This window comes from Salmo salar, chromosome ssa02 (genome assembly GCF_905237065.1).
Source record: "Salmo salar chromosome ssa02, Ssal_v3.1, whole genome shotgun sequence".
In the NCBI taxonomy this organism is placed as follows: Eukaryota; Metazoa; Chordata; class Actinopteri; order Salmoniformes; family Salmonidae; genus Salmo; species Salmo salar.
The window spans coordinates 79,463,031-79,490,489 of NC_059443.1; the positions used below are offsets into that span (position 1 = coordinate 79,463,031).

At 44.4% G+C, this 27,459-nt stretch overlaps 2 protein-coding genes across 6 annotated transcripts; one reads left to right on the top strand and one right to left on the bottom strand.

Moving 5' to 3' along the window:
* Nucleotides 1-1,145: 1,145 nt before the first annotated feature.
* LOC106594126 (zinc finger protein 585A) lies at nt 1,146-20,035 on the bottom strand. 4 transcript variants are annotated; one of them, XM_045710703.1, is made up of 19 exons: nt 19,731-20,035; nt 19,172-19,352; nt 18,789-19,061; nt 18,389-18,452; nt 14,539-14,780; nt 13,594-13,987; nt 10,071-10,398; nt 9,649-9,738; nt 9,449-9,544; nt 9,147-9,276; nt 8,751-8,934; nt 7,966-8,462; nt 4,893-5,171; nt 4,283-4,445; nt 3,421-3,570; nt 3,170-3,343; nt 2,549-2,915; nt 2,007-2,078; nt 1,147-1,907 (listed from the first exon to the last, which is right to left on the bottom strand). In XM_045710703.1, the coding sequence occupies exons 1-19, from the start codon at nt 19,733-19,735 to the stop codon at nt 1,661-1,663; spliced, it is 3,936 nt and encodes a 1,311-aa protein (XP_045566659.1). In that variant the 5' UTR covers nt 19,736-20,035; the 3' UTR covers nt 1,147-1,660. The 4 variants fall into 4 exon arrangements, with proteins under 4 accessions (XP_045566666.1, XP_045566659.1, XP_045566655.1 ...); XM_045710699.1 differs by having other exon boundaries at nt 4,893-4,962; nt 5,023-5,171; nt 18,789-19,352; XM_045710697.1 differs by having other exon boundaries at nt 18,789-19,352.
* On the top strand, nt 20,029-27,347 carry LOC106594426 (zinc finger protein OZF). Of its 2 annotated transcripts, none has more exons than XM_014185793.2 (8): nt 20,029-20,246; nt 20,797-20,986; nt 21,065-21,124; nt 21,297-21,701; nt 21,926-22,044; nt 23,582-23,775; nt 24,338-24,506; nt 24,629-27,347. In XM_014185793.2, exons 1-8 carry the CDS (start codon nt 20,235-20,237, stop codon nt 24,908-24,910), a joined length of 1,431 nt encoding a protein of 476 aa, XP_014041268.2. In that variant the 5' UTR covers nt 20,029-20,234; the 3' UTR covers nt 24,911-27,347. The 2 variants fall into 2 exon arrangements, with proteins under 2 accessions (XP_014041268.2, XP_045566751.1); XM_045710795.1 differs by having other exon boundaries at nt 21,926-22,032.
* The last annotated feature ends 112 nt before the right edge of the window (nt 27,348-27,459 follow it).

The following is a 27,459-nucleotide window of genomic DNA, read 5'->3' on the forward strand; positions in this document are numbered from 1 at the left end:
AACTATGGCAGCTTCTTGTCATTGTTGCTTGCTATATGACGTTCAGAATCATAACAACACATGGACTTCTGCCCCATCGACTTGCGTGCATCATTTTCGTAACTATCAAATTGTATTAGTCACATGCGCCGAATACAACAGGTGTAGACTTTACAGTGAAATGCTTACTTACAAGCCCTTAATCAACAATGCAGTTAAAAAAAGAAAAGACAACCTTTCTATACACACGAAAGTATGTGGACACCCCTTCAAATTAGTGGATCCGGCTATTTAAGTCACATCCGTTGCTGACAGGTGTTTAAAATCGAGCACACAGCCATGCAGTCTCCATAGACAAAATAATAAAATGGCCTTACTGATGAGCTCAGTGACTTTCAATGTGGCACCGTCAACTAACTGTATGTGCTGTTATTGTGAAGTGGAAACTTCTTGGAGCAAAGACGGTTCAGCCGCAAAGTGGTAGGCCACACAAGCTCACAGAACAAGACTGCAGAGTGCTGATGTGTGTATAAATCGTCTGTCCTCGGTTGCAACACTCACTACCGAGTTCCAAATCGCCTCTGGAAGCAACGTCAGCACAAATGTTTGTCGGGAGCTTCATGAAATGGGTTTCCATGGCCGAGCAGCCGCACACAAGCCTAAGATCACCATGCTCAATACCAAGCGTCAGGCGGAGTGGTGTAAAGTTCGCCACCATTGAACTCTGGAGCAGTGGAAATGCGTTCTCTGGAGTGATGAATCACGCTTCATCATCTGGCAGTCCGACGGATGAATCTAGGTTGGGCAGATGCCAGGAGAACGGTACCTGCCCCAATGCATACTGTAGTGCCAACTGTAAAGTTTGGTGGAGAAGGAATAATGGTCTGGGGCTGTTTTTTATAGTTTGGGCTAGGCCCCTTAGTTCCAGTGAAGGGAAATCTTAACGCTACAGCATACAATGACATTCTAGACGATTCTGTGCTTCCAACTTTGTGGCAACAGTTTGGGGAAGGCCTTTTCCTGTTTCAGCATGACAATGCCCCCGTGCACAAAGTGAGGTCCATACAGAAATGGTTTGTTGAGATCAGTGTGGAAGAACTTGACTGGCCTGCACAGAGCCCTGACCTCAACCCCATCGAACACCTTTGGGATGAATTGGAACCAGGCCTAATCGCCCAACATCAATGCCCGACCTCACTAATGCTCTTGTGGCCGAATGGAAGCAAGTCCCTGCAGCAATGTTCCAACATCTAGTGGAAAGCCTTCCCAGAAGAGTGTTATTGCAGCAAAGTTGGGACCAACTCCATATTAATGCCAATGATTTTGGAATGAGATGTTAGATGAGCAGGTGTCCACATCATGTAGTGTATGTTTTAGATCAAACTCAATTTCTCAACACTAATCATTTTCGTCTCCGACTTTGCTGCCCTCCTCTGGTGGAATTCAGAACTACAGTCCATTCTATTGGTTCTTTGTCTGCAGATCATCACCACAAAGCCTATCTGCATCCCAAATGACACCATATTTCCTATGTAGTGCACTAGTTTTGATCAGGGCCTGGTATTTAGGGAATAGGGTACCATTTTGGATGCAGAAAATCCTATGTGGTTGGCTAGTCCTTGTTTTGGTCCATTCTATTCATTCAGTGTCTAGAGATGGTCAGCACAAAGAGGAATCTATCCTAATGTGAAAGGCTTGTCCTCGTTTTCCTCCACCCTGCTAGCATCAACTCCTTCTCCTCTTCATCACTGATACTAATAGAATCCTCTTCACTCTTCACCCCTGCAGCCAGGTTTTCCCCTGTCCCAGTCCCAGGGTTTGGTAGTGAGCTGCTGTGACTTTTCCTCTGATGGGCTCGGAGGTTCTGGGTTCGAACGTAGCTCTTCCCACACTCCTCACAGCTGTAGGGTCTCTCTCCAGTGTGGGTCCTGAATCAATCAAAACATCAATTCATGAATGAATCAGTGTATCACAATTGTATTTAATAAAGCCCTTTTAACATCAGTTGTTGTCCCAAAGTGCTTTACCTGAAGTGAGCGACGAGGGCCGTAGCTTTGGAGAAGCTCCTCCAACAGACGGAACAGTCGTGTTTCTCCTCGCTGTAATAATAATAATAATAATAATAAAAAATGCATTTTATGTGTAGACCACTTTTTATTACACACAGAAATGACAAAGGTTACGTTTACACAGGCAGCCAAATTCTGATCTTTTGCCCAATTATTTGACAAACGAGCTGGGCCCATATTCACAACACCTCTCAGAGTAGGAGTACTGATCTCGGATCAGTTGAGCCTTTTAGATCATAATGAATAAGATTATATGGACAGATCCTAGATCAGCACTCCTACTCTGAGAAGTTTTGTGGCCCAGATCTGATGTGCATCAGCAACAGCGGTAGAAACGTTTTTTCAAAAAAGGGCTACTAACCCTAACCCTAACCCTAACCCTAACCCTAAACCTATTTAGCCCCCAAATATGTGTATGACTAATACTACAAGATAGGCAGACTAAAAAGGAGCCAGCAAAGACTAAACAGCAGAACATCTAAACTTAACATAGAACCAACCTGTGTGTTCGCTCGTGTTCTCGCAGTCGCCCTATCTGGGTGTAGCTCCTCCCACACACAGAGCAGGAGTAAGGTTTTTCTCCGGTGTGCGTCAGCAGGTGTCTCTTCATAGCTCCTGAGTGAGCGAACCTCTTCCCACAGTCGGGGCAAGGGTAAGGTTTTTCTCTCGTGTGCACTTTCTGGTGGTCGCGGAGGGCTGTTTTTTCACGGAACTGTTTCCCACACACGGAGCAAGGGTACGGCTTCTCTCCTGTGTGGATCTTCATGTGTTTTTGTAGAGCTGATAGCTTCTTACAGTCTCTTCCACATTCTGGGCAGCAGTGGGACTTCCTGGCTTCGCTGTCGGATCTGTGTTCGGAACTCTCTCCTGTCAAGTCAGATTTACAGTATTTGGGTTGTGTCCCAATTGGCACCCTATTCCCTTGGTGGTGCACTAGGGCCCATAGGGCTCTGGTCAAAAGTAGCACACTGCAAAGGGAATAGGGTGCCATTTGGAACACAACCTCAAAGTGAATTCCAAATGGTTCACAACAACATATCAATGAAAAAGAATCAAAGAATGTCATGTGGAATTCCATATTAGAACTCATCATTTAATAGGCACTCAGTGGAGACAACAACCTGAGTGTCTCTTCTGGTGTCGCCGTAGGTTAGAGATGTTGGCAAAGTCTTTCCCACATCTAAAGCAGTGGTGAGACTTGGTCTTTGTGTTGTTGTGATTCTCCTGGTGTTGTTCAGGTTCTCCTGATGCAGAGGGACTCTCCTCGCTGTCAGAAGGACGGCTGACACTCTGTCCTGTGTTGATGAAACAGTATGGGGTTAGATAATGAGTGAACCATCAAAATTCTAACTGTCAACGTTCTATCACTTACTGATACGATGACGATCCCAACCAATTTCTTCTCCGTCTGAATTAATCAGACCACCAATTTCCTCTTCTTCCACATCATAACCATCTTCTTCATCTTCATCTTCAACTTGGTTCTCAAACTTTTCAGAAACTGACTTCCGGCCCTGCAATGCTGAAGATCCAAGACCTGATGATTCAGCCTATACATCAACAACCATCTGGTTCACTATGTAGGATTCAGCCAATACATCAACAACCATCTGGTTCACTATGTAGGATTCAGCCTATACATCAACAACCATCTGGTTCACTATGTAGGATTCAGCCTATACATCAACAACCATCTGGTTCACTATGTAGGATTCAGCCTATACATCAACAACCACCTGGTTCACTATGTAGGATTCACCTATACTCCCCTCTGGTTCACTATGTAGGATTCAGCCTATACATCAACAACCACCTGGTTCACTATGTAGGATTCAGCCTATACATCCCCATCTGGTTCACTATGTAGGATTCAGCCTATACATCAACAACCATCTAGTTCACTATGTAGGATTCAGCCAATACATCAACAACCACCTGGTTCACTATGAAGGATTCATCTGGTTCACTATGTAGGATTCAGCCTATACATCAACAACCACCTGGTTCACTATGAAGGATTCATCTGGTTCACTATGTAGGATTCAGCCTATACATCAACAACCACCTGGTTCACTATGAAGGATTCATCTGGTTCACTATGTAGGATTCAGCCTATACATCAACAACCATCTGGTTCACTATGTAGGATTCAGCCTATACATCAACAACCATCTGGTGCCATTGTTTTTCTCTAATTCTGTTTGTTTTTTTGTCACCAATAATCTTTTACTTACTGAGGTAATCCCAATTAACTTCTTCTCCTTCGGAATTTATCAAACCACCAACTTCCTCCTCCTCCTCTTCTTTACTATCGATATATAAGGTAGATGTTTGACTGCAGCCTTCACCGTGGCCTTGGTCAGGACCCAGAGAGCTTTTATCTTTTACGACGGTTCCCTAAATGGCAGAGGAGTCACACAGTACGCTGAGTTAAGAGACTGTTTAGTTAAAATAAAATATTCCATCCTACTCTGATGAAATACGTGTATTTTTAAGCAATAAGGCACGAGGGGGTATAGCCGCGGTATATTGGCCATATACCACAAACCTCCAAGGTGCCTTATTGCTATTATAAACTGGTTACCAACGTAATTAGAGACAAAAAATATGTTTTGTCATACCCGTGGTATACGGTCTGATATACCACTGCTGTCAGCCAATCAGCATTCAGGGCTCGAACCACCCAGTTTATAAAATGCTTTATCCTCTGGCATTTCTTTGTACTTTTAAACTGTACAAATGTTGAAGCCAAAAATCAATCACAATCAATAAATTAATCCTGTTAGTGACGTCCTATTCCCCCATCTGGTTTGGATAGCCCACAGGTATAGTCTGACGATTTACCTGAGCATCCCCACCAGCGGTCTGACATCCTCCAGTAACAGCAGCAGACCCCTCTCCAGTGTGGGACGACCTCAGGAGCCGACCCCTCTTCACAGTAACAGCAGCAGACCCCTCTCCAGTGTGGGACGACCTCAGGAGCCGACCCCTCTTCATGTTAGCAGACCCATTATCTCCAGTGTGGGACTGTCTGTGTTTCCTCAGGTTTGCTGTTGAGTTGAAGCTCTCCCCACAGACAGAGCACTGGTAAGGTCTCTCCCCGGTGTGCATCCTGCGATGGACCTGTCAAGACAGAATTGAATTAAAACGCATATTAGACGGGTCACAACTCACTTTACATCATTAAAGGGATAGAAAAAGTGTAGGGAAAAGGGAATGTGGAGATAACTAGTGAACTATGTCGGTTGACATAATCCGCCTCTACCCTCCGTTCTATTGGCGAACGTGAAATCACTGGAGAACAAACTGGATGAGCTCCATTTTGGACTATCATATCAACGGGACCTGAAGAACTGGAATATCCTGTTTCTCGGAGTCGTGGCTGAACAAAAGATATGGATTATATACATCTAGCTGGTTTTTCTATGCATCGGCAGGACAGAACGGCAGCGTCAGGTAAGCTCAAAGGGGGAGGTGTGTGTCTCTTAACAACAGCTGGTTGCTTGATCTCTAAAATTAAGGTTCTGCTCGCCTGAGTTAGAATACCTCATGATAAGCTGTAGACCACACTATTTACCAATATAGGACCATAAACAAGAAAATGTAAACGCTCATCCAGAGGTGGCACTCCTAGTGGCCGGTGATTTTAAATGAAACTAAAATCTGTTTTACCTCATTTCTACCATCTTTACTCCACACACAGAAACTCATACAAATATCTCCCTTGCCCTCCATTTGGCAAATCTGACCATAACTCTATCCTCCTGATTCCTGCTTACGAGCAAAAACTCAAACAGGAAGTACCAGTGACTCGCTCAATACAGAAGTGGTCCGATGAAGCGGATGCTAAGCTACAGGACTGTTTCACTGGAATATGTTCAGGGATTCATCCGGTGGCATTGAGGAGTTTACCACATCAGTCAACGGCTTCATTAATAAGTGCATCGACGACATCGTCCCCACAGTGACGGTACGTAGATATCCCAACCAGAAGCCATGGATTACAGGCAACATCTGCACTGAGCTAAAGGCTAGAGCTGTCGCTTTCAAGGAGTGGGACTCTAATCCGGAAGCTTATAAGAAATTTTGCTATGCCCTCCGATGAACCATCAAAAAGGCAAAGCATCAATACAGGATCGAATCCTCATACATTGGCTCTGACACACGTCGGATGTGGCAGGGCTTGCAAACTATCACAGATTACAAAGGGAAACCTAGCCGAGATCTGCCCAGTGATGCGAGCCTACCAGACGAGCTAAATGCTTTCTATGCTCACTTCAAGGCAAGCAACAGTGAGCCTTGCATGAGAGCACCGACTGTTCCGGACGACTCTGTGATCACACTCTCTGTAGCCGATGTGAGTAAGACCATTAAATAGGTTAACATTCAGACAGATTACCAGGATGCATACTCAGAGCATGCGCTGACCAGCTGGCAAATGTCTTCACTTACATTTTCAATCTCTCCCTGAGCCAGTCTGTAATATCTACATGTTTCAAGCAGACCACCATAGTCCTTGTGCCCAAGAAGGCCAAGGTAACCTGTCTAAATGACTATCGCCCGTAACACACTTCTGTAGTCATGAAATGCTTTGAAAGGCTGGTCATGGCTCACATCAACACCATCATCATCCCAGACACCCTGGACCCACTCCAATTCGCATTATCGCCCCAACAGATCCACAGATGATGCAATCTCTATTGCACACCACACTGTCTTTTCCCATCTGAACAAGAGGAACACCTATGTAAGAATGCTGTTGATTGACTACAGCTCAACACCATAGTGCCCTCCAAACTCATCACTAAGCAATGGACCCTAGGATTGAACACCTTCTGCAACTGGATCCTGGACTTCCTGAAGGGCCGGCCCCAGGTGATGAGGGTAGGCAACAACACATCTGCCACGCTGACCCTCAACACGGGGGCCCCTCAGGGGGTGTGTGCTCAGTCCCCTCCTGTATTCCCTGTTCACCCACGACTGCTTGGCCGTGCACGACTCCAACACCATCATTAAGTTTGCTGACAACACGACGGTGGTAGGCCTGATCACCGACGACAATGAGGCAGCCTATAGGGAGGAGGTCAGAGACCTGGCAGTGTGCTGCCAGGACAACAACCTCTCCCTCAATGTCAGCATGACAAAGGCTGACAGTAGACTACAGGAAACGGAGGGCTGAGCACTCCCCCATTCACAATCGATGGGGCTGGAGTGGAGCAGGTTGAGAGCTTCAAGTTCCTCGGTGTCCACATCACTAAGGCTCTATCATGGTCCAAACACAGAACACATTCGTGAAGAGGACACGACAACGCTTCCCCCTCAGGAGGCTGAGAAGATTTGGAATGGGTCCTCAGATCCTCAAAAAGTTTTACAGCTGCACCATTGAGAGTATCCTGACTGGTTGCATCACTGCCTGGTATGGCAACTGCTTGGCATCTGACTGCAAGGCACCACAGAGGGTAGCGCGTACGGCCCAGTACTTCACTGGCTACATGCTCCCAGCCATCCAGGACCTCTATACCAGGCGGAAAGCCCTAAACATTGTCAAAGACTCAAGTCATAGACTGCTCTCTGTGCTAATGCACGGCAAGCGGTACCTACGCACCAAGTCCGGAACCAACAGGACCATGAACAGCTTCTACCCCCAAGCCATAAGATTAACAAATAGTTTGTTACTCTTAATTATCTGTCACTTTATTCCTAGTTATATGTACATATCTACCTCAATTACCTCGTAACCCTGCACATGGACTCGGTACTGGCCAAGTTATCGTTACTCATTGTCTATATAGCCAAGTTATCGTTACTCATTGTGTATATAGTCTACACCTGTTGTTTACAAAGCATGTGACAAATAAAATTAAATTTCAGTGATAAAAAACAATGTAGGGAAGTGTGGTAATAATGTCTAAAAGACCTTGAGGGAGGACGCGTAGGAGAACCTCATCCCACAGACATCGCAAGATTGAGGTTTCTCTCCTGTATGTGTCCGCTGGTGGTCCTTCAGACGCTCAAATCGAGGGAAACTCCGTCCACACACGGAGCAGGAGTAAGGTTTTTCTCCAGTGTGTACCTTCTGGTGTTTTAACAGATTCCCTCGTTGGATGAACCTCTTCCCACAGACAGAGCAGTGATACGGTTTCTCCCCTGTGTGCGTCAGAAGGTGTCTCTGTAGGGTGATACCCCCTGTGGAGAAACCTCTACCGCACACGGAGCAGCGGAAGGGTTTCTCTCCACTGTGTGTACGGAGATGTGCAACTAGCTTCGATGGTTTAGGGAACTCCTTTCCACACACCGAGCAGAGGTGAGGCTTCTTGGTTCTGTATCGTTTCTCCTGGATTTGTTGGTGTTGTTCAGGTTCTGCTGATGTAGAGGGAATCTCACCGCTAACAAAGACTGGGACAGGGCTTTTTCCTGTGTGGAAAAATGAAGAGGTTAAACAATGGATCTGCCAAATGACATCCTATTCCCGACATAGAGCCCTATGGGTAAAAGTGTAGAGCAGGTTAAACAAATACTTAGCCGTTATGCTAACACTAGCTGACCGACTAACAAACACAGAGGCTGCGTCCCAAATAGCACCCTATTCCCTAAAGGGCTCTGGTCAAAAGTAGTGCTATGTAGGGAATTGGGTGCCATTTTTGGGATGCATTCTTCAACAATGAAGAGCTCAATCAAAATCGTCATCATTCTGCCTCTTACTAGAAAGAGAAACGTGACCAACTTCCTCTCCGTCGGAATTTATCAAACCACCAACTTCCTCATCCTCTTCTTCTCTCGCCTCCTTCCCCTCCTCTTCTTTCTCCAGTTCTTCAACTATAATTTTCAGTCCCAGAATTTCACCCAGGGACTCTTTGGGTTTGGGGCTCGATCGGTCACCAGGGTCCTAGAATGGAAATTGTATTAAATATTTAAAAAAAAACAAGATAGGAATAACAAAGCTTTTGACCCTAACTACCTATGAAGGTTCCCTAGATGACAGAATATTGACGTCTCCTCTTGAAACACTTGAAGCACTGACAGTCATAATTTAAATGGAACCCTATTCCCAAGGCCCAGGCTATTGCGATTTGGGACGTGGCTATAATTGTCTCCCACCTTGCTGCGGTCTCGCTCCACCTGTCCACCGTCTCCTGTGTGAGTCTGCTGGTGTTCTCTCAGGAGACCAGGCCGTGAGAAGCTCTTCCCACACACAGAGCAGGGGAATGGTTTCTCTCCTGTGTGAGACCTAAATCAAATCAAACTTTATTTAAAGTGCATTTAAAATCACAACACTTAACAATGAAATATAGGAGATAAAAAAAACAACAGAAGGCAATAAAAGTGATTAATAAAGGAACATCAAATAAAAGAGATGACAAAAAATAATAGTGAAGTCATCGATTCAAGTCCATACTAACCTCTGGTGATCCCTGAGTCCTGAGGGTGTGAAGAAGCGCTTCCCACACACAGAGCAGCAGTGAAGTCTCTCTGCAGTGTGCTTCAGCTGGTGGGCCCTAAGATAAGATAAAAATAGATTTAAAAAACCACAAAAAACACTTGACTACTTGAAATGACCCTGTAAACCTTATAATTGATAAATAAAAAGCATAGTTTACACCTCAGGTTTCTCTGCTGGGTGTAGCTTCTCCCACACTCGGAGCAGCGGTACGGTCTCTCTCCCGTGTGCAACAGTTGGTGTCTCTTCAGGCTGATCAGTTATAAGTTAGTTATATGTAGTTCAAGTTTTATTACACCCAGATAGCAGCCAGTCAAAACAAACCAATGAACTCCATGAGCATGCAAATGGCATATGCCAAACTAAATACATATATATACTTAAAAAGGACGGACACGGGTCGTATTCACTAGGAACCAAAAGGATGCACACGGCCGTAACAGAGAAGGGATGACCTGTAGTTGTTCAATAAGAAGCGCTTGTTTTTGTTTTCCTTTGCAAAACATTTTTGCTATGGTGTGCACTAGAATCTATGTGTGCACTAATTAATACGGCACTGGTCTACACTGATAACAACAACACACCTGATCATCTGGGAGAAGGTGTTCCCACAGTCGGGGCAGGAGTAAGGTTTCTCTCCAGTGTGGACGATCTGGTGGAGCGTCAGGCTCCCCTTCTGGGCGAAGCTCTTCCCACACACAAGGCAGGAGTAAGGCTTCTCTCCAGTGTGGATTCTCATATGGACTTGAAGCTTGTAGGCAATGGGAAACTCCTTTCCACACACAGGGCAGGGGTGGGCTCTTCTATGACAGCTGTGATGCTGTTTATGTTGTTGTTGTTGTTGTTTATGCTCTACGGCTGCAGGGAGACTCTCCTCAGTAGTCTCAGAGTGGTGGTTGTTAGAACTGTCTCCTGTGTGGATGAGGACAATAGTTTGGGTTAAATATACTAAACCATAACTAACGAACTTAACATGAGAACTGAAGGTCAAAGGGTAATGAGTAATACAAAAAAAAGCTACAATCTGCAGTTGCTACATCCATTTTTGGACTTAAAATTAAAAAAGGAACTTTTTTGACCTCAACATTGTTGTCCAGATCACGTTATGAACCTGTAGGACTGTAGATCAAAAGCTAGGTATTCTTTTTTTGGGTCCGGATTTTACCATCAGTGGCATATTTGGGGCTAATCAGGGAGGAGCGAGGTTGACCAATCTCTACTTGCCTCGCCCACTCGAATACAGGGAACATGTGTACGTTCCTAGTTAAACAGCCTTGAGGCTGTAATCCTGAAGATCAACTGGAGAAGACATCCTAAACCAGCGGGGCCAAGAAGACATAACAGCAGAGTAAGTGTTTTGCGCCAGCTAATCTTTTTATATTGAAAAACTGACATATAACGTTAGCGCTGTTGTGAATCGTTAGTTCTGATATCGTTACTTAATTTAGAGATCTGCCTAGTTTCTTTACATCTAGAGCTAGCGCATTGACATAGCCTAGCTGGTAACATAGAGAAAAGTGGTAGCATTGACATAGCCTAGCTGGTAACGTAGAGAAGTGGTAGCATTGACATAGCCTAGCTGGTAACGTTACCTGCTAGGCTAACACTGACTTGAAAATTGCCATATTTGGCTGCTGGGTGTGCTCCCACAATAATATCGAAAAATAGCTGTATTTACTAGTCTCGTATAGCATTCAATAGGCTACAAGCGTGCTATGGTAATCTCCCGATTACCATAGGTAGACTTAGATCACGTTACCTTGGTATCGGCTCCATCTATCAGCTGGGTTTACTAATGTTAGAGAACACACCATCCTAACAACAAATCTGATTCGTCTTTTATTTATTTTTTCCCCCTTTCAGAAAATACCGCCTGCCTACCACAGCCTACTGTTTCTTCCTGGAGTGGATACTTCAAGGAGAAAGACTTGGGGAAAAACAAGAGTGGTTTCACCTGCCATGGTGGTTGGGCGCATTCTCCTGATGGTCAGTACACTATAGAGGCTTCATCCAGGTTGATGAGGAATATATATTTCTCCTGATGGCCACTACAGAGGCTTTATCCAGGTTGATGAGGAATATCTATCTCCTGATGGTCACTACAGAGGTTTCATCCAGGTTGATGAGGAATATCTATCTCCTGATGGTCAGTACAGAGGCTTTATCCAGGTTGATGAGGAATATCTATCTCCTGATGGTCAGTACACTATAGAGGCTTTATCCAGGTTGATGAGGAATATCTATCTCCTGATGGTCAGTACAGAGGCTTTATCCAGGTTGATGAGGAATATCTATCTCCTGATGGTCAGTACACTATAGAGGCTTTATCCAGGTTGATGAGGAATATCTATCTCCTGATGGTCACTACAGAGGTTTCATCCAGGTTGATGAGGAATATCTATCTCCTGATGGTCAGTACAGAGGCTTTATCCAGGTTGATGAGGAATATCTATCTCCTGATGGTCAGTACACTATAGAGGCTTTATCCAGGTTGATGAGGAATATCTATCTCCTGATGGTCACTTCCTGGTTGGATTTTTCTCAGGTTTTTGCCTGCCATATGAGTTCTGTTATACTCACAGACATTATTTTAACAGTTTTGGGAAATTTAGAGTGTTTTCTATCCAAATCTACTAATTATATGCATATTATAGCTTCTGGGCCTGAGTAACAGGCAGTTTACTTTGGGCACGCTTTTCATCCGGAAGTGAAAATACTGCCCTCTTGCAAAAGAGGTTAATGTAATACTAAAGTAGAATGGGGTAAGACCAAGGGTTTATATTCACTCACTGCACCAGCTGTTGTTTACATAAATGCATAGGCCCCCGCCCCGTGTTTTACCAGAGGCTACTGTTGTCTTGCCGATAGTGTATAACTCGCCAGCTGTATGTTCTTAACGTCTTCGTTCAGCCACGACTCAGTGAAACTGAACGTTAGCTAGCAGAACAGAAAGCAAGGGCATATTAGCCATTCGTCGCCTGATCCTCGCAAGGCACCCTGATCTTTTGCCTTAAAATCTCTGTTTCCTTCTCCAGCAAATCACAGGGATCTGGGCCTGGTCGGGTGTCTGCAGTATATCCCTCGCGTCCGACTCATTGAAGAAGAACTCCTCGTCCAATTTGAGATGAATAATCCCAGTTCTGATGTCCAGAAGCTCTTTTCGGTCATAAGAGATGGTGGCAGCAACATTATGTACAAAACAAGTTACAAACAACGCGAAAAAAACTAACAAAATAAGCATGATTGGTTGAGAGCCGATAAGATGGCAGTCCTACCCTCCGACGCCATTATTCTCCTGGTTCCAAAAAATAAATACAAATAAGGAGGGGACTTGGGTTTGTATCTTCCCGGTATCCAATAAGGAGGGGACTTGGGTTTGTATCTTCCCGGAATCCAATAAGGAGGGGACTTGGGTTTGTATCTTCCCGGAATCCAATAAGGAGGGGACTTGGGTTTGTATCTTCCCGATATACAATAAGGAGGGGTCATGCAGTGTGTGGAGCAACTCAAATAGAACCAAGTTCTATTTTAGCGCTTGGCTACACAGACGCTAGTTCATGTGCGCGAGTGGTGTGGGTGAAATGATTGAATGACATGTACTGTATGTGTGCACTTATTTTTGCAACGTGGCCGGAGAGGTTTGCCTGTAACAACTTGTTGTGGAGGCAAGCTGTGGAACGTTCCTTTAATGATATATACCCATTGATTCTTGTAGAATATGACTTATAAATATTTAATGAGTTTAGTTCAACTGTCGTACCACATCAGAACCCAAAATATAAAATAGTTTTGCTGCAATGTTTTTATCAAACACTGTGTAGACTTAAAACTATACGTTTTGATATCATAGATGGTCAGTCCTTGCATTCATAGCTCGGTCTATGCATTTGAGAGTAGTTACATTTCTCCAGGCCCGTACCTCAGCTTTTTACCAAAACAGAGGTGGGGTCCCCGCTTGTTATTGTCTTAATTAAGGACTCTAGCTTTAATGATTTATATTTTATAGGAGATGCCCTCCTTACTTCGTTTTATTAGTAATTGGTGTGTAACTAAACCGGTCTGACACAATAAGGCGTAACTATGACTTGTGACAGAACATGTACTCACCAAAAGCAGGATCCTCCTCCTCCTTCACTATGACCTTAAGTCCTGGTACACCAGCTTCAGCTTGACCCAGGCTCTCTCCAGCATGTGACAGCTGGAGTCCACCACTAGGGGGCAGCGTGACGGTCTCTTCCGCATGCGCCTGCTTTTTGTGTCTCCTCAGACTGGATGCAGTGAAGAAGTCCTTGTGACAGTAGGGGCAGCGGTAACCTTTTACCCCGGTGTGTGTCCTCTGGTGTGCTCTTAGGAACCCCGGCTGGGTGAAACTCTTCCTGCACTCGGAGCAGCTGTACGGTCTCTCCTCGGAGAAGCTCTGCTGGTGTCTCTTCAGGTCTCCCAGGGAGAGGAACCTCTTACCACAGTCAGGGCATGGGTGTGGTCTCTCCTTGATGTGTACCTACACCCAGGACCACATTGAAAATAAGTGTATTTAAAAGGAATGTTTTTTTGATAAACAATCAGAGTTTTTGCTTTGGACAAAAAGTGCTCTATCTTGAAAACTTGACTTCTGACATGCAGGGGGGGTTGTAGTACCATTGGCTAATGAATGAAAATACCAAAAATATATTGTTTAACTTAAAAGTGATCCTTTAGTCAAACCTGGAATCCGTATTTGGTGAAACTGCTGTTTGGAATATTACAATAATAAAGACGTTACTGAAAACAATGAACACTTTACTTTTCCCTCTGACATCATTGCACGCACGCTAGAACACCATATTTTTGGTGCGCTGCTGGACCATCAACAACATTAGCGCCTAGGTGAACAGTGGCACTGTTTCCCACCTTTACAGATTTCAGATTTAACACTTTCATTGTCCTCTAGGATTTCTTTGTACTTTTAAAAATGTTTTTAAACTGAACAACAATTTAAATAAAGAAATAGGGGATTCATCCCAACTGGTAATAGGGTCCCATTTGGGACGCACTCAAATCAACTCAACCTACCCTCTGGTGTGACTCCATGTACCCCCGGGCTGAGAAGCGTTGACCACAGTCTGGACAGGAGAAGGGCTTCTCTCCCCTGTGGGTGGTCAGGTGGACACGCAGCTTGTAGAAGGTAGAGAACTGCTCTCCGCACTTCTGACAGGTGTTGGTGTGGGACGTGTTGTTGTGGTTCTGCCGGTGTCGGACAGGTAGTCCTCCCGGTGTAGAGGGGACGGAGCTGGGAGGAGGAGCAGGACTGTCTCCTGTGGGAATGAGATAGGTTTATGCTGCAATAGTTTGTGTTGGGGGCTAGGGTCAGTCTTATGTCTGGAGTATTTATCATTTTTATATCCGGTGTCCTGTGTGAATTTAAGTATGCTCCCTCTAATTCTCTCTCTCTCTCTCCCTCCCCTCCCGGAGGACCTGAGCCCTGGGACCATGCCTCAGGACTACTTGGCCTGATGACTCCTTGCTGTCCCCAGTCCACCTTATCATGCTGCTGCTCCAGTTTCAACTGTTCTGCCTGCGGCTATGGAACCCTGACCTGCTCACCGGATGTGGTACCTTGTCCCGGACCTGCTGTTTTCAACTCTCTCTCTCTACCGCACCTGCTATCTTTAACTCTGAATGCTCAGCTATGAAAAGCCAACTGACATTTACTCCTGAGGTGCTGACCTGTTGCACCCTCGACAACCACTGTGATTATTATTATTTTTTGACCCTGCTGGTCATCTATGAACATCTTGGCCATGTTCTGTTATAATCTCCACCCGGCACAGCCAGAAGAGGACTGGCCACCCCTCATAGGAAAAACAATGTTGTTTTGTTTGTGTTTCTCAGTGTCAGGGATCTCAAGATCACAGTCCAGTTACTGGGTCTCTCCTCAAAACTATAAACTGCTACAATCTCAGTTATAAAAACCCGGAAAACTGCAGCGGGCCTGACAAGGCCCAGAATCTCATACTTCACTTGACGACAGCTTACTTTAAAAACTTTCCCATATTGCATTCTTCAACTGGTTTCAAATGTACAATGTAAACCTTGGCAAGTGTGTGAGAAATGTTTGTATTACGTGGTCTTTTTTAATCTGACTGCTATTTGGTTCCTCTCTAGGTTCCTCTCTAGGTTCTGGCCTTTCTAGGGAGTTTTTCCTAGCCACCGTGCTTCTACATCTGCATTGCTTGCTGTTTGGGGTTTTAGGCTGGGTTTCTATATAACACTTGACATTGGCTGATGTAAAAAGGGCTTTATAAATACATTTCATTATTTCATTGGTTAGATCAGAACCATGTGTTTACAGAGCTGGGAGGAGGAGCAGGACAAAGTTGGTCCAACGCTCTAAATACATGTCTCTGGATTAGACCAGTGGTCACCAGACCTGGGTTCAAATACTATCTGAAATCTTTCAGATACTGTTAGCGTTTGCTCTAGCATGCCAGGAGTACCAGATGGGCGGGGTTTGCGGTTTTTGAGGCTACTCTTATTGGTTCCATTGCGCAAGACAAGCCCAATTAATCCCAGATAAAGTATTTGGAATTACTTCAAATACACTAAACAAAAATATAAATGCAACATGTAAAGTTTTGGTCCCAACTTTTCCCATAAAAAGCTTATTTCTCTAACATTTTGTGCACAAATGTGTTTACATCCTGTTAGTGAGCATTTCTCCTTTGCCAAGATAATCCATCCACCTGATAGGTGTGACATATCAAGAAGCTGATTAAACAGCATGATCATTACACAGGTGTACCTTGTGCTGGGGACAAAAGGCCACTCAAATGTGCAGTTTTGTCACACAACACAATGCCACAGATGTCTCAAGTTTTGAAGGAGTGTGAAATTGGCATGCTGACTGCAGGAATGTCCACCAGATCTGTTGCCAGAGAATTTAATGTAACATTTTTGAGAATTTGGCAGTACGTCCAACCGGCCTTACAACCGCAGACCACGTGTAACCACGCCAGCCCAGGGCCTCCACATCTGGCTTCTTCACCAGCTACCTGGACAGCTGATGAAACTGTGGGTTTTGCACAACCAAAGAATTTCTGCATAAACTGTCAGAAACCGTCTCAGGGAAGCTCATTTGTGTGCTCGTTGTCCTCACCAGGGTCTTGACCTGACTGCAGTTCGGAGTCGAAACCGACTTCAGTGGGTAAATGCTCAGCTTCGATGGCAAAAGAGTTCCTCTGTCCAGTGTCTGTATTATTTTGCCCATCTTAATCTTTTCTTTTTAATTGGCCAGTCTGAGATATGGCTTTTTCTTTGCAACTCTGCCTAGAAGGCCAGCATCCCGGAGTCGCTTCTTCACTGCTGACGTTGAGACTGGTGTTTTGGGGGTACTATTTAATGAAGCTGCCAGTTGAGGACTTGTGAGGCGTCTGTTTCTCCAAACTAGACACTCTAATGTACTTGTCCTCTTGCTCAGTTGTGCACCGGGGCCTCCCACTCCTCTTTCTATTCTGGTTAGAGCCAGTTTGCGCTGTTCTGTGACGGGAGTAGTACACAGCGTTGTACAAGATCTTCAGTTTCTTGGCAATTTCTCGCATGGAAAAGCCTTCATTTCTCAGAACAAGAATAGACTGATGAGTTTCAGAAGAAAATGCTTTGTTTCTGGCCATTTTGAGCCTGTAATCGAACCCACAAATGCTGATGCTCCAGATACTCAACTAGTCTAAAGAACACCAGTTTTATTGCTTCTTTAATCAGACAACAGTTTTCAGCTGTACTAACATAATTGCAAAAGGGTTTTCTAATGATCAATTAGCCTTTTAAAATGATAAACTTGGATTAGCTAACACAACGTGCCATTGGAACACAGGAGTGATGGTTGCTGATAACGGGCCTCTGTACGCCTATGTAGATATTCCATAAAAAATCTGCAGTGCAAACATAGTCATTTACAACATTAACATTGTCTACACTGTATTTCTGATCAATCTGATGCTATTTTAAATGGACCAACAACAAAAAAAGTGCTTTTCTTTAAAAAAAACAAGGACATTTCTAAGTGACCCCAAACTTTTGAACGGTCGTGTACATTAAACATTATTCAGGATAAAAACACAATGAAACAAAACAAAGTCTGGAGGCATATTTACACTGATTATACAAAACATTAGAAACACCTTCCTAATATTAAGTTGCACCTCCCCTTTTGCTCTCAGAACAGCCTCAGTTCGTCGGGGCATGGACTCCACAAGGTTTCGAAAGTGTTCCACAGTACTGCTGGCCCATGTTGACTCCAATGCTTCCCACAGTTACGTCAAGTTGGCTGAATGTCCTTTGGGTGGTGGACCATTCTTGATACACATAGGAAATTGTTGAGCTTGAAAAACCCAGCAGCATCGCAGTTCTTGACACAAACCGGTGCGTCTGGCTCCTACTACCATACCCTGTTCAAAGGCACTTAAATATATTTGCCCATTCACCCTCTGAATGGCACAAATATACAATCCATGTATCAATTGTCTCAAGGCTTGAAAATCCTTCTTTAACCTGTCTCCTCCCCTTCATCTATACTGATTGAAGTGGATTTAACAGGTGACATCAATAAGTGATCATAGCTTTCACCTGGTCAGTCTATGTTTATTTTTTACATTTTATTTAACCTTTATTTAACTAGGCATGTCAGTTAAAAACAAGTTCTTATTTAGAATGACGGACTACCAAAAGGCAAAAGGCCTCCTGTGGGGACGGGGGCTGGGATTATATGTGTCATGGAAAGAGCTGGTGTTCTTAATGTTTTGTACACTCACTGTATATTGTGGTCCTCAAAGGGCCAGCAACTCACTTGAACATGATTTGCAATTGAAGATGTGTGTTCGTTTGTTTGCACAGTAGCAACATGTGTTCATAAACCACCCATCAGTACCTTCAGCCAGAAGGACATCCTCTTGCTCTGGCAGCACATCCACTACAGCCTGAAGTTTAGAATTCTAAAATGAAGCAACAATGAAAAGTTAAAAACGGTTAAAACATACCAGTTGAAAAGTTATTGTACAGCTAGTTGTCACGGGTCACGTATCAAATAACACCCTATTCCCTACATTCTGCACTACTTTTTTACCAGGCACCAGGACCAATCCCTATTCCCTAAATAGTACACTACCTTTGACCAGGGCCCATAGGGCTGAGTAACTGATTATCGCCAGCTCCTGTCAAAAGTAGTGCACTATTTAGGGAATAGGGATGGCCCCTGGTGCCTGGTCAATAGTAGTACACTATATAAGGAGTAGGGGGCCAATTGAGACACAGCCCTAGTTCTCCCCCACCTTGTTACTAGTATCGTCCTGCTGGACAAGCAGCACATCTCCAGCAGCTCTTAGTCTGGTCGACCTCTCAGCGTGACCCCTTCCGTGTCTCAACAAGGCTCCTGATTGGTAGAAGCTCTTCCCACAGTCAGGTTCAAGGCAGCGGTAGGGCTTCTCCCCCGTGTGGCTCCTCTGGTGTATCCTAAAGGAGGACTGCTGAGAGAAGCTCTTCCCACACACGGTGCAGTGGAACGGCTTCTCTCCCGTGTGGGTCTTCACGTGTCGGTCCCGGGACTGTTTTGTAGTGAAGAGTCGTCCACACACAGAGCAGGGGAAAGACTTGTTAGTGGATGATGTTGTGTTGTAGAGGTTGTTCTGTTGTCCTACAGGGACATCAGACTCACACCACACTCCTCTCTCTTCCGCTGAAACCTTTGAGGCCAGTGTTTCACTGTGATGGAGATAATCGTGGTTTTCCAACACCATCTTCTGCTGGCTGAACAGTGAGCTCTGGTCACCATGGTTACAGTCAGCTCCAGCGTTGTGGCGAAGAGGAGACAGGCTGGGCGCTTGGTCTGCAGACTCCTGAAGCAGAAAACAGCACAGGCTAGGCTACATCCTTACAGGTAAACAATTGAAACAAATTCAGCACTTAGTTCAGTCTACTCCGCTGGACCCTGAGTTAGGAACATCGCTACACTGCTGTGCTGTATTGTCTCCTGACGGATACTAAAGTAAAGATTCCTCAAATCAAGAAGTTGTTGCTGCTTTCTTTCATATTGCGAAACAACAGTTAACGCTAGACACGTGATTAGTTAAAAACTACATTGTTATTACACCAACAATTCAACTGACAGCAGATACTAGTAGGCATCGGCGACAAGCTAGCAAGCTAGCTACATGAAATCTTTACACTCATATCTTGAAAGAAAGCGGTTCCTCCACCCACAAGTTTCCTCTTACCTCATCCATGCTGTGTTGTTAAGATGGTCCACCGGGCAGGAATATCACAGGATCACTGAGATGACACACGGATCATCAGCAGGTCGAGAAAGTTGTCATGTCACACAGGACAGGGCCATGGCTAACGGTAGCTAAACCTGTTAACTAAACCTGTTAACCTGTTAGGCTTACGATGTTGCCCAGTAGCTAATATTACGGTGCTCTCCAAAAGTCGCCGTTCAACGACGTCCTGTGGCCGATGAACGTAAGACAAAAGCGAAGTTCATAGCTGAATAGTTGTATTAGCAAATGCAAAAATGGGAAGATAAGAAGCTACCATCGGCTAACTATAAACTTGCTAGCTTAACAGTAAAAAGACAGAAGTAAAAGATACTAGCTAAATCACAAGCGGTAGTTGATTACTCTCGTCTATCACGTCTGACGACACTGAGGCGGAAGCGGGAAGAAAACAACAAGCAGTTTGTTTCATTTTCTGAGCTTTTTTAAAGAGCACTACTATATACAATGGACGTGGTGGTGAGTAGATAACAATAAACTCAGATATAACGTGTATAATGTTTCGAAGGTGGGCGTATGTTAATTTTTTTTCACGTATAGACCCTCAAACAGACCTAATACAGGGCGGTACTCAGCTCAGCGGCCAGTTGTGAACAAAGCAGCAGTTTCCTAGCCTGGTGGCAGCAGTCTAATCGATACGTTCACCATTCTAGTTCACGTCACATAAGTGAAGTGAAATAGCTAGAATGGTCAATGCAGCGATCATGTTGGTTCCATCAATGTAAATGTATAGATGCATGTACAGGCATGATGTAGAATAAACCAGAATCTGGGTTTACGAAGGAGTCAGTTGAATATTGCGATTCTCCTCTAAGCCCAGGAAACAGCCATTCAACTTGCCATTCACACATTTTTCAAACTTAATCATGTTAAAATATGTTGGGTACCTACCAAAGAATGGAGTTTTTCTGTGGACCATATTACTTTCTTTAGTTACATGTAACCCAAAAAATGCTTTATCTGGAAATAATCGTAGTGCCAAATCCACTTCAGTTTTCTTCTCTCTCAGGAGACCAAACTCCCAGGATCCCCTGGGCCCAAATGTATACATGGGGATCAAGTAACGCAGACCCTGGGGGTGGTGAAGCAGGAGGACTGTGGGCCCCTAACAACACCCTTAACAAAGTACCTGAGTTTTGCCCATGTGAAAACAGAAGAAGAGGAGGAAGAGATATGGGGTGTGGCTCACCCAAGTACAGGTGCTCTTGCCTTCTCTCTCTGTTGTGATTTGTTTATTTACAACTTGCCGTGAATTAGATTTTGTGTGTTTCCTTCAGGGTTCTTCAACGTCAAGAAGGAGGAAGAGGAAGAATGTATAGTATATCCTATACAGCCTAGTGAGTACAGCATCACAGAGGAGCCATAGTATATCCTATACAGCCTAGTGAGTACAGCATCACAGAGGAGCCATAGTATATCCTATACAGCCTAGTGAGTACAGCATCACAGAGGAGCTACCATGGAGTTACTAACCCTCTTATCTGACCTGAGATTTCTCTGTTCCCTCAGATAACAACCCAAGCCCCACTTCTGACATTACCAGCCACAGTTCTGACGACTCCAGCCCTGACAATGGCCCTAGAGCCACCCCTGACAAGAACAACCCCCGCCATAACAACAACCCCAGGTCTGGCCCTGCCAGTGGAGGGGCATCGGACAAGGACCCTGCATCCGGAGAGGAGAGGAGCCCCCAGAACTCAGCAAACCCAGGGACTAAGCCCAACAAGACCAAAGGCGGTCATCAGAGGCCGTTCCCCTGCTCTAGGTGTGGGAAGCGTTTATCCACCACTGTTAGCTTAGACAAACACCAGATCATCCACACCCGACTGAGACCGTACCCCTGCTCCGTACCGGCCTGCACCAAGAGGTTCTGCTCACCAGCCGAGCTGAAGAGACACACACTTACACACACAGGTTTCTTTTACTTTGGTTCCTTTCGAAAGTATTCAGCCTAAATTTATTTTCAAAGTTCAATCAAGTGAAAAATCAGAGTTGGGTTCTAAACCAATCTGGTCAATAAATATTTTTGCCACAAGTTTTGCCTACTTTTTTGGTTGAATTGTTTAAGGTCATTCTAGTGTGCCTTTTTAGACATTCAAGTTCAATACATTGTGTGTTTTGTGTCCTCGCCCATACAGGAGAGAGACCCTTCCCCTGTCCAGACTGTGACAAGAGCTTCACCATATTGGCTGCTTTAAAGACCCACCAGAGAACACACACAGGAGAGAGACCTTACGTCTGTGAGGTGTGTGGAAAGGTTGGTTATTTTATTTAAATCTCTTTTACTGATTCTTTGCTTTTACTTTTATTGATTTTATGGACAGTGATAGTCGGAATGTATAGGGGAGACAGATACAGAGAGAGATAGCATTTCTACCCATGTCGCCAGGTGTATACTCTGAGTGTACAAAACATTATGAACACCTGCTCTTTCCATGAAATCAAATGTATTTATATAGCCCTTCTTACATCAGCTGATACCTCAAAGTGCTGTACAGAAACCCGGCCAAAACCCCAAACAGCAAGCAATGCAGGTGTAGAAGCACGGTGGCTAGGAAAAACTCCCTAGAAAGGCCAAAACCTAGGAAGAAACCTAGAGAGGAACCAGGCAATGAGGGGTGGCCAGTCCTCTTCTGGCTGTGCTGGGTGGAGATTATAACAGAACATGGCCAAGATGTTCAAATGTTCATAAATGACCAGCATGGTCAAATAATAATAATCACAGTTGTCGAGGGTGCAACAAGTCAGCACCTCAAGAGTAAATGTCAGTTGGCTTTTCATAGCCGATCATTGAGAGTATCTCTACCGCTCCTGCTGTCTCTAGAGAGTTGAAAACAGCAGGTCTGGGACAGGTAGCACGTCCGGTGAACAGGTCAGGGTTCCATAGCCGCAGGCAGAACAGTTGAAACTGGAGCAGCAGCATGGCCAGGTGGACTGGGGACAGCAAGGAGTCATCATGTCAGGTAGTCCTGAGGCATGGTCCTAGGGCTCAGGTCCTCCGAGAGAGACAAAGAGAGAATTAGAGAGAGCATACTTAAATTCACCCAGGACACCGGATAAGACAGGAGAAATACTCCAGATATAGCAGACTGGCCCTAGCCCCCCGACACATAAACTACTGCAGCATAAATACTGGAGGCTGAGACAGGAGGGGTCAGGAGACACTGTGGCCCCATCTGACGATACCCCCGGACAGGGCCAAACAGGAAGGATATAACCCCACCCACTTTGCCAAAGAACAGCCCCCACACCACTAGAGGGATATCTTCAACCACCAACTTACCATCCTGAGACAAGGCCGACATAGACTGACCAGGTGAAAGCTATGATCCCTTATTGATGTCACTTGTTAAATCCACTTCAATCAGTGTAGATGAAGGGGGAGGAGACAGGTTAAAGAAGGATTGTTAAGCCTTGAGACAAAATATTTAAGTGCCTTTGAACGGCGTATGGTCGTAAGTGTTGGTGTCAGGTGCACCGGTTTGAGTGTGTCAAGATACCGCAACGCTGCTGTGTTTTTCACGCTCAACAATTTCCTGTGTGTATTACGAATGGTCCACCAACCAACTTGACGCAACTGTGGGAAGCATTGGAGTCAACATGGGCCAGCATCCCTGTGGGATTCTTTCGACACCTTGTAGAGGCCACGTCCCCAACGAAGTGAGGCTGTTCTAAGGGCAACTCAATATTAGCAAGGCGTTCCTAATATTTTGTACACTCAGTGTAAATACTCCAGACTCTGGCAAAAGTGTGTTGTGATTTTAAATGCACTTTAAATTTGATTTGATTTTAAGGGCTTCGCCCAAACGGGGAACCTGAAATCCCACGAGCGCAGGCACACCGGAGAGAGACCGTTCTCCTGCTCCTTCTGTGGGAAGACATTTGTAGAGTCTGGCCATCTGAAGAAGCACCAGCGTATCCATACAGGAGAGAAGCCGTACCACTGCAGCAGCTGCCCCATGAAGTTCCCTTCCTCCAGCGAGCTCAGGTAACTCAGGGCCTATATTCATAAATCGTCTGAGTAGGAGTGCTGATTCAGGATCTGTTTTGTCTTTTAGATTATAATGACTGGACCGAGGGATCTGATCCTAGCGCATCACTCCTATTGGATCTGATCTGAACAAAATCACATGTACAAGGGGACCTGATCCTAGATCATCACTCCTATTGGATCTGATCTGAACAACACCACATGTACAAGGGGACCTGATCCTAGATCAGCACTCCTACTTTGAGATGCTTTATGAGTATGGGCCCATGTGTTACTCACCTGATAACGTAATAAACACCGGACATTGTAATAAGTTATTACGTTTTTATCTGGGGAAAAGGTATTATTAAGTCATCTGTTTGTTTTATTACGACATCCGTTATGTAGTAATTTATTTCATTAAACTGTATTTGCTGTTGTTATGATTCAATGTTGTCATGTCTTTTTATTTATTTTTTATTTTTTTAACTGTCACGAACCAATTTCCCATTGTGGGATATTCCAGTGAACTAGAACTACTACTACTTAACCAGTGTTCTTGCATTACCTGTTGTTCCAGGGTCCATGAGAAGATCCACAGCCAGGACAAGCCTCACAGCTGTTCCTACTGCGGCAAGGCATTCAAACAGCTGTCCAACCTCAAGCTCCACCAGAGAATACACTCTGACGAGAAGCCTTACGCCTGCTCCTACTGCGAGAAGACCTTCCGTGCTCAGGGGACCTTAAAGGTCAAATATAACTATTTAGTTGTGGATTTTATTTCAGCTACACAACATAATACTTGCTATTTACTATATACTGAAATTCTTATTAATTAATACAATTTATATTTTGTATTTTTACTTTGAAGGTGCACCTGCGGACTCACACAGGAGAGAGGCCTTACCCCTGCTTAGACTGTGACAAGCGTTTCATCACGTCCTCAGAGTTAAAGGTACACCAGAGGATTCACACAGGAGAAAAGCCCTTCTACTGCTATGACTGTGGGAAGAGTTACTATCAGCTGAAGCAGCTGAAGGAACATATGAAGTTCAACCCGGACCACAGCACCACACGTAGCGGACTCAATAACATAGAGGACGAGGACAAGCTCTACTCTACGTCACGCCATGATGATGTAACGATGTCTTGATCAATAACATAGAGGACGAGCTCTACTCTACGTCACGCCATGATGATGTAACGATGTCTTGATCAATAACATAGAGGACGAGCTCTACTCTACGCCACGCCATGATGATGTAACGATGTCTTGATCAATAACATAGAGGACGAGCTCTACTCTACGCCATGATGATGTAACGATGTCTTGATCAATAACATAGAGGACGAGCTCTACTCTACGTCACGCCATGATGATGTAACGATGTCTTGATCAATAACATAGAGGACGAGCTCTACTCTACGCCACGCCATGATGATGTAACGATGTCTTGATCAATAACATAGAGGACGAGCTCTACTCTACGTCACGCCATGATGATGTAACGATGTCTTGATCAATAACATCGAGGACAAGCTCTACTCTACGTCACGCCATGATGATGTAACGATGTCTTGATCAATAACATAGAGGACGAGCTCTACTCTACGCCACGCCATGATGATGTAACGATGTCTTGATCAATAACATAGAGGACGAGCTCTACTCTACGTCACGCCATGATGATGTAACGATGTCTTGATCAATAACATAGAGGACGAGCTCTACTCTACGCCACGCCATGATGATGTAACGATGTCTTGATCAATAACATAGAGGACGAGCTCTACTCTACGTCACGCCATGATGATGTAACGATGTCTTGATCAATAACATAGAGGACGAGGACAAGCTCTACTCTACGTCACGCCATGATGATGTAACGATGTCTTGATCAATAACATAGAGGACGAGCTCTACTCTACGTCACGCCATGATGATGTAACGATGTCTTGATCAATAACATAGAGGACGAGGACAAGCTCTACTCTACGCCACGCCATGATGATGTAACGATGTCTTGATCACTAACATAGAGGACAAGCTCTACTCTACGTCACGCCATGATGATGTAACGATGTCTTGATCAATAACATAGAGGACGAGCTCTACTCTACGTCACTCGTGAAGTAGTGCAGGAAAGCACAGGGTTTAGCCCAAATGACTTAGTGTTTGGTCATAGGGTGCGTGGGCCTTTAGCAGTGCTGCAGGATGGTTGTTTGCCTGAGGAACCACCTTGGAACCTTATTGACTATGTAAATGGTTTTAGGTTGAAGTTGTATAGGGCGTTGTATAGGCAAGTCAGTTTAGAACAAATTCTTATTTATAATGAAGGCCTACCCCGGTCAAACCTGGACGACGCTGGGCCAATTGTGCGCCGCACTATGGGACTCCCAATCACGGCCGGATGTGATACAGCCTGGATTCAAACCAGGGACTGTAGTGACGCCTCTTGCACTGAAATGCAGTGCCTTAGACCGCTGTGCCACTCGGAAATCCCCTCCAAAAAAATATATATTTATCATCCTCAGTGATGCCATCGGTGCCACATCATTGGAAAGAGAGACCAATTGTTAAAAAAAAGATATCACATTACTTTGCTAGCTCTCTACTCGTTCCGTGATGACGTCACAGTGGTGATGTCAACATGTCTGTTAGAATGTTCTGTCGTTGCACTGAACAGACACAAGGTCAATGTTCTTTTAAGATGCCGATAGAATGATCGTTTTGATGAAATGTTTTGAGACATTTTTTAGGTTGTTTAGAAACTGACATGACATGAAAGACACATTTTACTACGTTTCCATTACAGTTTTTATGTGCGTGAAGTCATACTGTATAAACCAAAAAATGAGTGACAGCTGTGAAGTTTTTGATACAATTTTATAAATGCCGACAGATCATTTGTTCGTCGACATGGTGGGATCTTTTTGTGTCGGTAAACTAATTTATGTGAGAAATGGCGCTGGAAACGCGTTTTATGTGCAAATATTGATATAATACCCATCATATATCTGTGAGCTGCTAGCTAGAGCACATGTGCCAAAACTAGACTAGGCACATTTGCTTTTAAACGCAACAGTTTTTGTGACAAAACTATCCGTAGAGTTGAAAATGCAACGGAAACACATTGAAAAAAATGTATTCGGTACCTGAAAACTTAAGTGGGATTCAGTTTGGTGGAAACACCACTGGTGGGAATATGCGCATATTTTATTTATGCTAATTCTAGAATATTAACATGGAAATCTGTCGCCTATTGGATGGAAAACTAGTTTATGATGTGAATTGTTTCTCTTGGACACATCTGTTGGCTTTCATGTTTGTGTAAAGGTTACCGTTAAACCATATCAGTCAATATAATTCATCAATACAGCCAGTCAATGAAGATAACAGTCTTGAAATTAAACAAGACATGTACATCACTTTATCTGTTAAAGTAGTGTGCCTAGTAAGTACAGCCATGTTTTGGAGGGGGGTTACACACCTCTATCAGTGGCGGCTGGTGGGAGGAGCTATAGGAAGCCGGGGTCATTGTAATGTCTGAAATGGAACAATATCAAACAATAAACATATGTAAACCACATTTGGCTCCGTTCCATTTCAATCCTTTCCAGCCATTACAACAAGCCCGTCCTCCTATAGATCCTCCCACCAGCCTCCACTGCTCAATAGAGTGGTTTTGCTCACCCTCCAGT

Coding starts and splice junctions, on each gene's coding strand:
- LOC106594126 (XM_045710697.1), bottom strand. Junction 4,446..4,892: donor CCGCTGGTGGGGATGCTCAG/GTAAATCGTCAG, acceptor TCTGCCATTTAG/GGAACCGTCGTAAAAGATAA. Junction 1,908..2,006: donor GCCCTCGTCGCTCACTTCAG/GTAAAGCACTTT, acceptor TGATTGATTCAG/GACCCACACTGGAGAGAGAC.
- LOC106594426 (XM_014185793.2), top strand. Junction 21,125..21,296: donor AGTATATCCTATACAGCCTA/GTGAGTACAGCA, acceptor CTGTTCCCTCAG/ATAACAACCCAAGCCCCACT. Junction 24,507..24,628: donor GTGCTCAGGGGACCTTAAAG/GTCAAATATAAC, acceptor TTTACTTTGAAG/GTGCACCTGCGGACTCACAC.